At 60.4% G+C, this 13,354-nt stretch overlaps 1 protein-coding gene across 2 annotated transcripts in view; it reads left to right on the top strand.

Annotated features, from left to right (window-relative positions):
- Positions 1 to 8,996, top strand: part of FOXK1 (forkhead box K1) — a 66,837-nt gene extending 57,841 nt beyond the window's left edge. For both annotated transcript variants that reach the window (XM_073886346.1, XM_025863630.2), the window contains exons 6-9: positions 996 to 1,162; positions 1,252 to 1,536; positions 2,350 to 2,574; positions 3,131 to 8,996. In XM_073886346.1, the coding sequence (XP_073742447.1) occupies positions 996 to 1,162; positions 1,252 to 1,536; positions 2,350 to 2,574; positions 3,131 to 3,387 (934 nt within the window). In that variant the 3' untranslated portion in view covers positions 3,388 to 8,996. The remainder of the gene's footprint in view (positions 1 to 995; positions 1,163 to 1,251; positions 1,537 to 2,349; positions 2,575 to 3,130) is intronic.
- Positions 8,997 to 13,354: the final 4,358 nt, after the last annotated feature.

Here is a 13,354-nt window from a genome sequence, read left to right as displayed (position 1 = left end):
TGGCTGTAGAACCTGGATTTTTTAGGAGGGAGGCAGCGGGTGTGTTTGTGTTGGGTGGGAGGCAGGTAGGAAGCAGGGTAGATTTGGTGCAGAGTTAAAGAGGATCTGCCGGGAATTTGGGCTCCTGAGGTCAGAAGGAAAGCTGTCGTAGGCTCGGGGGCTGGGAGGGACCTGGGCGTGAGCAGACGGGCTCCAGGCCTGGGTGGGAGGCAGACAAGCCAGCTGAGAGGTGGGAGAACTCCGGGGGGGCAGGGGTGGGGGGAGGGTGCCGGGTCTGTGCCTGAGGAGACCAGGGCGCCCGCAGCACCCCCGTATCTGGAGAGGCAGACGGCGTTTACTGTGGTGATGATAAACGCGGAGTGAAGACTGCTCCCCCCAGGCAGCCCCAGCGTCCTGCCTTGGAGAGTTTGCGTTGACCCCGGGATTCTGTTCACGGGACCGTGTGTCCCCATGCTGTGCAGCCGGCCCCTGGCCAGCCCCAGCAGGGCACGAGCTGGACCACAGCGCTCTGTTTTAGAACGTAGGCGAACAGTGACGGAGGGACCAGCCTTCCCTGCACTATTAGCCGTGCAAGCTGAACAGCCGTGCAAGCCGAACAGCCGTGCGCCCAAAGCCTATCTGCTCCTTCGGTCGTAGGCCTGTCCTGGTGGGAAATTCGCGCCCATCCCACCAAAGCCTATGTCTTTAATGCTTTCGTGGAGGACTGGCTGGTCCCCTTCAGGAACTAAGTGCTCTGGGAAGCCACAGATAATGCAGCGTTCTCCCACTTACTGGGCTTAAATGCCCGGTTGCTGTTGCATTTATCGGGTAGCTCGTTGCCACCGTGGAAGGTTATGTTAGTGTTGGAAACACCTCAGGAGGATGGAGAAGCACTGGGAGAGGCTGATAAGGTGCCGTGTAGCGTGGATGTTGGCATGTTTGTGTTTTGTGAAACACCACTTTTGTTTGACCGTGTGTACTTACTACCATGGTCCTTTCTCTTGTTCCTTCCGTAGGAGTGCTCCAGCTTCACCCACTCACCCTGGGCTAATGTCCCCTCGTTCTAGTGGCCTGCAGACCCCAGAGTGCCTGTCTCGAGAGGGCTCACCCATTCCACACGACCCTGACTTTGGGTCGAAGTTAGCTTCTGTTCCAGAGTATCGGTATTCCCAAAGCGCACCTGGTAAGAACGCTCTTGTCCCTCCTCCTGGCGTGGCAGCGCGGAGCCTCGTGTGCCCGTGGGCCTTAGCGGTCGTGCTCCTCCTCGTGCAGGCTCTCCAGTCAGCGCCCAGCCAGTGATCATGGCCGTGCCTCCCCGGCCGCCCAGCCTGGTGGCCAAGCCCGTCGCCTACATGCCAGCGTCTCTAGTGACGGCACAGCCGCCCTCGGGCCACGCGATCCACGTTGTGCAGCAGGCTCCTCCCGTCACCATGCTCAGGGTGGTCACCACCTCCGCTAGCTCCGCCAACGGGTACATCCTCGCCAGCCAGGCCTCGGCAGGGGGCGCCCACGAAGCGGCGGGCACGGCCGTGCTGGACCTGGGCGGCGAGGCCAGAGGTAACGCGGTCGTGCGCTCACCGGGCTGGGATGGGTACGGCCGTCCTTGGTCTCGAGGACGGAGCCTGGCAGCCTGGGCCGTGGGGCGACAGAGCCCACGTGCTGGGGCCACGGGCAATCTCTGGGGACCGATGGTTCTCAGGCTACCGCCTTTCCTCCCTGCTCCTTGCTTTTTTGGGGTGCATGTGCTTTGAAATCCTCACCGATCGTCCTCTAGAGCGTGCCCTCCTTGGGTGGTGGCGCCTCCAGGTGCGCGGCCCCCAAGGTGACAGCCCTGTGTCACGGGCTTGAAGTCGCGGTCTGGAGGGTGATTGCTCTGGAGCCTCCAGCTGGGAGTCCTTGGAAGTCACATAAAATAAAAAGTCGCCGCAGATTCCTACGTTGGGCGTCTCAGGCCCAAGGGGTCATGGGGTCAATACTGAAAATGCGGCCAATACGGCGGGAGCCCTTAAGCCGCCCACGGGCTCTTGGGCTCACGGGCCTCTGTCTGCTGGCCCTGGCAGCCCATTCATAGCGTCACAGTGACGAAGCATTTTGGAGAAAGAAGACCGTGGCTCCAAGCGGCGATCTTTTCATTCCAAATAATGTTTTCTTTCTCCGATTACGTTTGGGTTGGTCAAAGTTCAAAGTACTTAGATGTTTCTCTAAAACCCTACTAATCGTTTTTCTGTTGTTTGAAATGTATTTCATTGGTGGGATGTTTCTTTTGAGAGTAGTTGATGCTTCAAAACCGCAGTCCGTTCCCCCCATAAACAGACTTCCTGCTGAGCCCAAAGAGGGCGGGCCGGGCCCTGACACCCTTTCTCCCGGCAGGCCTGGAAGAGAAGCCCACCATTGCATTCGCCACCATCCCTGCCACCAGCCGCGTCATCCAGACCGTGGCCAGCCAGATGGCCCCGGGCGTCCCCGGACACACGGTCACCATCCTGCAGCCAGCCACACCTGTGACCCTCGGGCAGCACCACCTCCCCGTCCGGGCCGTCACCCAGAATGGGAAGCACACGGTCCCTGCGAACAGTTTAGCCGGCGGCACTTACGGTGAGGCCCTGCGCACACCCGCTCGGCTCGGCGCCGCCGCCCCGCCCGTGGTGCCCGTGGGCACGCCCTCCCAATCCGGTGGGGCCCTCGCCGCGGCCGGCCGGCGTATTGAGCGTCTGCGCCCCGCGGGCAGCGGGGTCAGGCCGAGGCCCGAGGCCTGCCGCGGAGGCAGATGCCCACGTCGCAGCGCTCGCGCCCCGTTGGGTTAGACAAGAGGTCGGAGGGAAGGGAGGAAGGGAAGCAGTTGGAGGTGGGCAGGGAGGGTGGGCGCACACGGAGCAGGGCTGCGGCTGCCGGGAGGGTGGCGGGGGTGCTCAGTGTGTGTAGGGTGGTTCAGGGCAGGCGGCCCGTGTTAAGCACCTGCTAGAGGTGAGGGCAGGAGCGCCCCTGGCTGTCTGCAGGGATGTGAACGGCTGCAGCAAAAGGAGGCCCCGGCACCCAGCGGCCGGGCGCGCTGGGAGCCAGGGTCCCCTGTGGTTCGCTTGGCCTCGTGCAGTGACTGCGCGGGCTCAGGGCACCCGTTCCCGACACAGATCTCTTTTCCCTCCACTCCTAGCCCTCACGAGCCCCCTGCAGCTCCTGGCGGCGCAGGCTAGTTCATCCACGCCGGTGGTGGTCACGCGGGTGTGCGAGGTGGGGCCCGAGGAGCCGGCAGCAGCGGCCGCCACCCCAGCGACCCCAGCCACCGCCACCTCTTCCACCGGGGAGCCCGAGGTCAAAAGGTCGCGTGTGGAGGAGCCCGGCGGGACTGTGACGGCACAGGCCGGGGTCATCGCGGCCGCCGGCCCGCAGGGCCCGGGAACCGGGGAGTGAAGTCACCTGCGCGTGGGCCGAGTGCGATGCTCGCCAAAAGGGATTCTGGAGCCGGGCCCTGGCCGCCGGCCTCCTGCCGCCTGTGGCCCGTGACGCGGAGGCTCCACGCGGACCTGCGCACGCGCCGAGCAGACAGGACGGCCTGCACCCGCCTGCACCCGGATACGCTCGCTCTCCTTGTTCTGTGTCCTGCCCCTGCTGTGGTTTAAAACAAAACACATAAACAAGTTCAGACAGCTGATTGTACGATTCAGGAATGCTTGTTTTTATTTTCCTTCTCCCTCACACCGTCTTCGCTCCCGGGCCTGTGGTCGAGGGCCGGATCACGGGCCGACCCGGCCACGCGCAGAGGCGAGGCCTCCGGAGCAGCCTGCGGCCCCCGAGGACGGACAGAGGCCTGCGCGGGAGGGGCCGGCGGCGGGCATAAGGCCTGTGTCCGCCGAGCGGGAGGAGGCCGGAGAGAGGCAGGAACTGCCAAAGCTCAGACTGTCTTGTGGGCCTTTTGCCCTAAAATAGTGACATAGTCTTGGCATTAATCGGGGGGAGGGGGCTCTGGTTTGGCTTTGGACCCCAAATACTTCTTGTCTTGTTGAAACGAATTGAGGCTTAATCTTAAATCTGAGGTAAATACGAAAGGAAGCTTGTGTTTGCGAGGTCCGCATCTGTGGACAGTGGCAGTGGGTCCGGGCTGCGGACCGGCATTAATCCCGTGAGGAGTTGCCACTGCTGCTCTGTCTGCTAACTTCAAGAAAGATCGACGGCGCCTGGATTGGCGTTGGAGGCAGAGAGTTGTCCGGGTGAGGAGCAGGCAGCCCTCGTCCAAAGGCTCCGAAGCCAGGAATCCGTGAGCCCTGCGTCCTCTGCGGGCCCGAGGCCCCAGCGCCTGGATGCCATGGGACACCCAGCGCTGGCGTGGGCCTCTCCCACCACCACTGTCACCGAGTCACACTCGCTTTCCTGCCGACACGTACCTCCTGCTGTGCGTCCCGCCTTCTCCTGCGTCTGCAGCTCTGGGGCCGTGAGCGGTGGCCACACCGCCCCTGCGCTCGGCTCTTGTGGACTCCGTCGGTCTTGCCCTCAACCCGGCAAGTGGCACCAGCTTCCCCGAGAGGGACCCCTGCCCTTGCAGACGCCCCTGCTGCCTGGAGCTGTCACCGGACAGGAGATGAGCCCGCACTGCCGCATATATAGCCCAGGTTGGGATCCAGACTAGTTCTCCAGCTCCTCTTGGAGAACGTTCTCAGGAAATGTTAAGCGCGTCTGTGAAAAGTGACTTTAAAACTTGGCTGGCCGCCCCGGCACTGGGCCCCACCCGGCACAGCAGCCCCAGGCCCCGCACAGAAGTCCAGCGGGGACAGTTTTTCTTCCTGGAAGTAGCCTGTCCTCAGCATTAGTCTCCCCCCAGCAAAGCTGCCTGCCCCACCCGCCCCGAGAGAGGGTGCGGCCCCTGGAAAGCCGCCGAGGGAAGGAGCAGGCCTCGCGGGTCTCGTCAGGTACTGGCTCAGAACGAGAGGGAAACCGTGGAACACAATCTCGAGGCCGTTAGGGCAAGATTGGCTTGTGTGCCAAGCATGCCGTCCCAGAAGGCAGGGCTCGTCGGTGGCCGGGGTGGGTTTGACGAGCTGTCTTGCTGCCACATTTGTCGGTCGCCGGGGACACGTGCGGAGCGTCCTCCTGCCTGGCCCAGCGTGACGCCCGTCCTGGCACCCTTCAAGCCCCGAACCAGTCGTTTTCTATGGCACCAACCTTTATGTGGGAAAAAAGCTCTTTTGTGAAATCCATACCTGTTGCCTTCAGTGACATTGGGATGGAATTGGCCGGGTGTGCCGTCCTCGGTGATGAGAAGTCGCGCTCTCTTCCGCATCGACGTTTTCTGTTGCTTTATAAACTTTGTCTTTTGCAGAGTCTGTTGTGTGCGTGAGAGGGCACGCGGGTCGGGCGGAGGCCGTGGCGCACACACGGGCAGTTCGGCTCCTTGCCGCAGGCCTCACCTTTGAGGGTCTGACCCCGGGGCCTCCCTTCGGCTCACCTATTGCTTGCCCCCCGCCACGGTCATCGTTCGCGGGGTCCTTGCGATGGGGGGGTTGCCCCGGTTTGCTCCGTAGAAAACCTGGCACCGTCTAGAGAGAACACAGGACGGCCAGCCACGGACACGCGTCAAGCCTTTGCCTCATCGGGTCGGTCTGGCCCTGACCCTTTGCTTTCCCAGCTTTTAAGACGTTTTGGTTTCTGCTCCTTTTTGGTGATGATCGCACTCTATTCGGGCAGTGGTTCCATGAGGAGGGAGCGCAGAGGGGTCAGAATGTCGATTGGTGGTATTCCGCCACGTGGAGAGCTCACGCCTTTTCAGTTCCTGCAGGGACCGAGGAGACCCTGTGGGGTCAGCTCAGGCTGGGCCTTGGGGGAGCGGCCCCTCGGGGTTCACAGACAGTGAGCTTCTGGATGGGTTTCTGGTCATCTGACCAGAGAGCAGGCCTGGCTCCTGCCGGCACGTGTCCTGGGATGGTAGCCGAAGGCCCAGGGCAGCCCGCGCCTCAAGGAGACGCACCTTAGAGCAGACAGGTCTGTGCCCTCGGAGCCGAGCAAGGGATGGTCTCCACCAACTGGGAAGCAAGAGCACCAGGCCAGACGTGGCCCGAGGACTGCGGCCCTCCGATTCTGGCCTGCCTGTGACCCACCACAAGCGTGGGTTGTAGCAGGCGGGCCAGCCCCAGCCAAGTTTGGCAGAGGTGGAGATAGGTGAATTCTGGCCTGGTGCTGGTGTCACCGTGGCCTCGGGTCCGAGGACCTTCTCTTTGATCTCCCAGGGGCTTGAGTGTGTGTGGAGAGGGCAGCCAGGCCAAAGGTGTGCGGGCTTTGGGACAGGCCCACCCCCTCCTGCGCCGTGACCCGGGGCACGCAGGCCCTCTGCACCGGGTGGTACCAGGTTCCTCTTCTCGGTGTCCTGCTTGACCGGTCGCCACGTTTACCAGCACCAGAGACAGGAAAACACCCTGTCTGCACAGGAAGGAAGTCACACAAGTAACTACTTTTCAGTAGTGTGCATTTCGCACCAGGTATAGTCTGGTATCGTGTTGGAAGGAGGAGGGCTGTACCCAGAGGTCACGGTGGTGTCACAGGGCCCAGTGCATGGAGCAGTGTGGGACACACAAAGCCGCGGAGGCATGGCTCCTGGCGCCCTAGGGTGGACCTCCTGAGCTGTCTGCGTCTTTCTTCCATGCTGAGGCCCTCCCAAGTACCGCATGCTAGCCTCAGACCGGCCAGTGCAGCGCCGAGGGGAATCAGACAGACTGTCCCTTTTCCATCTTCTCTGTAAATTCTTAAAGGTTACATGGCTTGCATCCCTCAGTGAGGTTCCTCAGGCGCCAGAACAGCCCCTAGTCCTGTCCCACGCCCCGAGGACGGCAGGACCCATTGCCGGGTCCACCGTGCAGAGTGGCACGAGGCCAGCCCTGGGGTTATGGGGTCCTTGTGCCCACGGCCACGCCTCTCAGCTTCCCTCTCCCGCAGGTTCGTGTTGGAGGGTTGCGGTTTTTCTTTTTCTTTGTTTAAGAACCAAGCCAAGTCGAGAAGATGAGGAGGGTTTTCTGGGTTGATAAAATGAGTATTCCGTGATTCTCAAGCTGGGAGGGAATGAGTTCAGGGTGGGGGTGTTGCCACGGCTGGAGGGCGGGGATCCCCACTTTGCCTCAGGCAGCCTGACCCCAAAGGGTTCAGTGGGGACCTCCTGGTCCCTCTTCTGCTCCTCGCTGGGACTGGCAGAGGACTGGCTCAAGGCCTCGCACATCACTGGGCCCGTGCTCTCGCTTCCCTGAGAACGGGTCTCTGTGTGGAGCCCCAGAGTGATGGGTCTGACCCATCTGGACCACCTGCTTCTGCCCTGAGACACAGCCTTGTCCCTGGGACGCCAGAGCCCAGCCATTAGTGACGGGGGGCCCTCCTGCATATCACCCAGGACCAGGAGTTCCACGGAAGCTCCGCCCACCACCAGGCACTGGCGGCGGCCTGCTTTTTTACACGGGACTGAAATGAAAATCTTCTTGGAGTTAGTGAGAGTTGGGGATTCTGTGTCTCCATTATCCTAATCGCTGGTTTTGGCCCTCACCGTTTCAGCCAAGAGTGAGCGGAGCATCTCTGTCTCTAGGGAGAAACCCCACAAAGCACTTCGTCCGATCCTGGCACCTGCTTGTCATCAGGGCGCACTTGGGAGAGGCAGGGATCCGGGGGGCGGGGCACGGGCCCTGCCGTGCAAGAGCCGTGTCTGCAGCCTACTTCCTGTGGGTTCTAGTCTCCCACCGGCGTCCCAGGCCGGCCAGAGAGCCTCCAGGGGCCTCTCTCCTGTGTGCTCCAACCCTGTTATTTTAAAAGAGTCAAATACAATTGGAAGAATCTCGGCTCCTTCTCCATTCGGGAATCTTGTTCATTTGATTCATCCAAATATTTATTGATGGTTTACTCCATGTCAGACACAGTAAAAGTGCCCGGGAGGGAGGTTCCTAGCCGCAGTAAGGGGGCTTGCCCTTCTGAGCTGTCTCCCAGAGTCACGAGGCGCGTGGTGACCTGGCCCCTCAATGCCAAGCGAGCAGGCTGGGCTGGAACGAGGTCTGCGCCTCTGAGGTGGGTTTTCCCACACGAAGTCAACGGGTGTGAAGGATGTTCACCGGGCCTTGTGGTCTCTTAAGCTCTTAGCCTCTAAGTTTCTGTGTTAACTGACCCCCATCTTTTTCTTTCTTTTTTTGTTTTTTAATCGATAAAAAATGGGATTTAAAATCAAACATTTAAAGTTTGGCCCTTCCCTGCTTCCCTCCCAGCTTCCTTTCCGGAAGGCTTTCTGGATAGCCTATATTCTTAATTTACACGGCTCGGTTTGTATTTCAGGGTGGGGGCCGGGGAGGAGAGAGACAAAAGTGTGACCCCGACTCTCGCCTGGATCCGCCGAGTCCAGCCCCACGAGCTGCGCGTGCCCCGCAGCTCGGCCCATGCGAGCTTTTTTTTTCCCCCTTACCTGCTGGCAATTCTCCTGTAAAGATCATTTGGGGGGCGGGTGTTAGGGGGGTGTGTGCGCGCGCGTGTGAGAGCGTGTTTTCTTACAGTGGCTGTCTAAAGTATTTTCCACAGTACATGTGATAATCAGTGCTTTAAAAGCAGCGGTACCCCAGACAGTGGAAACGAGCTCATGGGATCAGAGGCCCCGCCATGCTGCCGGCTTCCGCCACCTGTGCGCACGTCGGTCCGCGGGAAGCCCCCGGGGGGGGGGGGGGGGCCCAGACGCCCCGCAGGCGGCAGGGCACCAGCAGTCCCATCCTCAGAAAGACGAGAGGCCCACAGCAGCTGGGCCCGCCTGCGTTTTCATTTCAAATGGGATACAGTATTTTTTTAATAAGGAGCCATACTTTTTTTTAAAAGTTTGAGATCTGAATGTGATTTCTAATTGTATCAGACATTAATGTTTTAAAGCTATAACAAAGTTTAAAAATTTCTACTTTTTGTTTTTCATTTAACTGTTCTTTTATCTATTAAAATTTGTTGTATGTGGATGGGGAAGTTCGGTTTCTCCTCTTAGCATTTGTTTCTATAACCAGAAATAAAATTATATATTACAGAAATGAGCCCGGGGCTCCGTGTGGTCCTTGGGAGTGGCTCCTGGGGGACCGACGGGTGGATGGGCAGATGGCCCGGACACGCAGCCCCCGTGCGCTCCCTGGACAAGGGGCCGCCTGACCCGAGGGGCCGCTGCTGGGGAAGGTGCGCGTTCTCCCGTTGTGCTCAGTAGCGCACTCCTGGGAAGGCGCGAATTGACGGGAGCTGCCGTGATTTCCTGGCCTCACCGGGCCTCAGTGAGTTTCCCGCATCCAGGTGTTTGCAGCCCCGGGGACGGGAACACCACTCCCCTCTGCCCCTGGCCAGTGGAGCCTCGCCCCTCTCCTGGGCACCAACAGCTCAGCTGGGGGATGCCCCGGGTGGCTGCGCCTGTGCACCCCCCAAAGCAGACCCTAGAGAGCTGGGGGTCCCTCCTGCCGGCACTCGGCTACATGAGATTTACTGCCCCTGTGTGATGTCTCTTAGGACTTGATCGTTCTGGGTACTGAGGGCAAAGTGGAGGGCCGCGAGGCAGAGGTGGTCTGCCTGCAGGCCGGAGTCAGACTTGGTTCAAAGTCTGGCGGTGGGGGTGGGGGGGGGCTTTAAGCTGCAAGAAGCTCCACGTCTTCATCCACAGAACGGGTGCCCCCACCTCGCAGTGTTCTGTGCATCACGTGGCCCAGGGCACATCGGCTGTGGTGAAACCCCCTCTCTGCGGCGCCCACCGGCTTTACGATTAAATCATCGCACGAAGAAGTGTGCCTCTGCTGGACGTGGATCTCAGAGAAGTGTGCACTTGTCACACACGCACCTTTGGTCAAGGTTCTCTAGTCCATGGGCCTGTCGCTCGTCACCTCTTGGAGCGTCAGTCACTGGCCTCTTCCAGGGTCTGCGGCTGTAGCAGACGTGTGAACACGGCTGTCCTTCACGTTACCCCACGGACACCGTACAAGTCTAATGGTAAGCCTCCCCGCACCAGTAACAGGACATGTGAGGATTTGGCCAAGTAAATAAGCAACCATGAGGATGCTAAGTCTCAAGAGCTATGATGGCCAGTTAGCATCTTCCTGAAATGCGCAGCTTTTTCAGTTTTGGTTTTGACTGAGACAACCGTTTCTCACTAGTAAGACCTTAAGATTGGGGCGCCTGGGTGGCTCGGTCCGTTAAGCGCCCGACTCCTGATTTTGGCTCAGGTCGTGATCTCAGGGTCGTGAGTTCGAGCCCCACGATGGGCCCCACGCAGGGCATGGAGCCCACTTAAAATATAAACAGACAGAAAGATAGTAAAAATCAGACCTCGAGATAACATCTTACACAAACGAGAATTTTGTGAGAAACCGTCATGTATCGTTACTGTTGGGAAGAGGCTTGGGGCGTGCGTGCGGGCCGAGAGAGCACAGGCCCGGCACACAGCTCTGTTCTCAGAGGCGAAGCCGGACTAGTACCGAAGCGGGGCACCAGACCGACCGCACGTCCAGCCACGTCCGTGGTTGCCGAAGCTGCAGACAGACCGAGGGTTCACCGACAGCAGGATGGCCGAGTGCTGATAAGTCCCTGTGGTCCTCACGGGTGTCAGGGGAAGGAGCCACAGAGGAGGCTCCATGCTGCAGGGCCCCGTTTGTGTGAAGTGCAAACAGGCAGAACTGACCCGTGGTGATAATAGGAGGCGCCGGGAGCCAGCGGGGAGGGCTGGGCCGGGGTCAGCTTGCCAGAGCGGCTTGCTACATTTTCAGGAATTTGAGCAGCCAGCTGCTAAAGTCATTCTTCAAATTTTAATGATATAAACTTACAGTGAAATCCATTACATTAAAAACGAAGGTGGTAAGTACGCGGTTCATCTCTTACTATTGTTTGACTCTACCTCTGCTCTCGGGGTCATTCCCATCCCCCGTGTCCGTTCGGTTTCTGCGGCTCTCCCGGCGGTGCAGTGACGTCACGTGGGCAGCCTGAAATCTGCCATTTGCGGGGTATTTGTCCACGGAAATCATGAAACGCTACAGGTCAGCCCCCCCCAACCCCCCCCATCCCGGTGACCAGTTAAACATTTACCAGCATACCACGGATTAGTGGGAAGGATCACGGAGTTCACTCAAAATCTGTGTACTTCATATGTATTTTACTTTAATAAACACCCTTTTAAGCCGCGAAACTAGTGTTGGAACTCCTTGCCAGGTCTCAGATGCCGTAGGTCTCAGCGCAGGTGCGTGCAGATTGGCTGTGCGTGCCTCGGCCCAGGTGAACCAGCAAACTCCCTCCACAGCCGTGGGTCGTGATGAAGCTCCCGGCAGCCTCACTCCCAACCTCCTGTGCGCTTGTGATTCCAGGGCCGGGGGCGTGGGGGGGGGGACCCCGCCTCTGCTCCTGAGCCTCACCCTTCAGTACCGGGGAAGAGTGCTTCCTGTCCCTGACAACATCCTTCATCTGACGATGTGACAACAGTAGGCGACTGCAGTTAGTTTCTGCCGCCCAGCCAGGGCCAGCAGCCTCGGGCCACCCCCAGGTGCCACCCCTCCTAGCCCTGGGACCCCCCCCCCCAACCCCCCCACTCCCCCCCTCCTAGCCTCCTAGCAGCAGCTGCAACTCCCCGCTCCCTTTCAGGTCTGCAGCCCCTAGCCGGGCAGCCCCCGCGGCTCTTGGGACTTGACCTCTGCGACCGACCCCACATTCTCCTGGATGTCTTCCCACTGCTCTGGCCATTCCTCAGGGGGCGGCAGGCAGGGGACACCGTGGCTGCTGGCTCAGCGTGCTTCTCCCCTGACTGGTGTGGACCTCGGACACCTTACCTGGTTTTAGCTTCAGCCCAATCATCCTTCAAATGGTGATAATAAAACTCAGGCTCAGAGCTGTCCGACGGGTTCTGTGAGATCACCGATGCGCGGTGCTTGGCCTTCCCAAGGACCCCCTGTAGCAGACTCTTCCCGACCCAGCTCCCCTCCTTGTCACTCTGCAGCTCCCATCTCTAACCCCTCGGCACCCGTTGCCCTCCACGCCTCCTGGGTGCCATCAGGGCGTCTCAAAACCGCCAAGTCCGGGTTTCTGGCAGGTGAGTAGCTGGCCCATCCTGTCTCCGCCCCTCTCCTGCATCAGGCGTCCCCTCACTGCTTAACCCTCCGAGGCCCCCCTGACCCATCACCCTGCCCGACTGCCTGCAGTACCTGCTCTTACGCGGCTTCATCCCCCCTTCGTGGCATTTCCCACTACTAGGCTGCGGTGACTGCAAATTTCCCGAGGGCAGGGGCCCAGCCTCCCCCGTTCACTGTTCCCCAGAACCTGAGGTACTCCCTAGCACAGCAAAGGGACTCCTTCTGCCCCAGTGCCAAGGGAACGGTACCACACGGAAAGCCAGAAACCTGCTGTTGCCCTGTCCCTCCTCCTGTCCCCAAATCCATCTCCAGGTCCTACAAATCCTAGCCTTTACCTAGCTCGGGGGCCCTCCCTCTCTCCCCCAGGACCACCCCATGCACTCTTGATCCCGCTGCCAGACATCAGGTTCCCCCCTCAGGTGCATGTGCGCCCCAGGAAGCAGGCCTGCGCTGCTGCCTTTAGGGCCCTCGCCCCTGCCTGCCCCTTCCCACCTCTGACACCCTCGGGGCTCCTCTTAGGCTCCTCTCCCTCTGGAAGTCTTCCTCCTGTGCACCCTGCCTGCCCAGTTCGGGCTGTAACCACATTTACCACACACGCAGTCTGCAGGCAGGAATACTGGGGCCAACACACCTTTCAGAAGGCCTAGAAATTGGTTTTCCCTCTCTAAGCCTGTTGCCTCACAGTCTGTGGTTATGGGAGGCAGGGAATAAGACTTTAAGGCAGCACTACAGCCTATGACAGGCCCTAAATACATGGAGCCTCAAAGCAGCAGGGCTGAGAGGCTCGGCTGTTCTTGCAAACCGCTGCACACGGATGCAGCCCACGCCAGAGCGTCTGTCATGCTTTCAGGTCATACTGAGCAAAGGACCCCCACACGACAGTGCCGCCTGTGGTCAGGAGACAACCCAGAAGTGGGGCAATGGTGCGGGGGCTGGCGACAGGCCGTCTCCTACCGGCACCCGGGTGCCCAGGGTCCATGGCGGGGGGCGGGGGGAGCTGGGGTCCTGGGGTCACGGGGTCCTAGGGTGCCACGGTCCCAGAGCGCCTAGGTTCCCGGGTCATGGGGGTCCTGGGAGCTCGGGGTCGCGGGGTGCCGAGATCTTAGAGTCTTGGGGTCCGGGGTGCGGAGGTTCCGAGGTCTCAGGGTCCCAGGTCCCAAAGTTCCGGGGTCCGCAACCCACCATGGAGACCGGGCACCAGCCCTGAACGGGCGGCCGGCTCGCTGACGGCCCCGCCCCCGTGGGACGGGCTCCACCAAAGCCCATTGGCCGGCGGCCTGTCCGCCCCGCCCACGTGACGCGGC

The sequence above is a fragment of the Callorhinus ursinus genome, unplaced genomic scaffold (genome assembly GCF_003265705.2).
Source record: "Callorhinus ursinus isolate GAN/ISIS: 27379988/994484 unplaced genomic scaffold, GSC_fseal_2.0 scaffold70, whole genome shotgun sequence".
In the NCBI taxonomy this organism is placed as follows: domain Eukaryota; kingdom Metazoa; phylum Chordata; class Mammalia; order Carnivora; family Otariidae; genus Callorhinus; species Callorhinus ursinus.
Note: the sequence above shows the minus strand (reverse complement) of the source record. Positions and strands in the feature narration are given on the sequence as shown.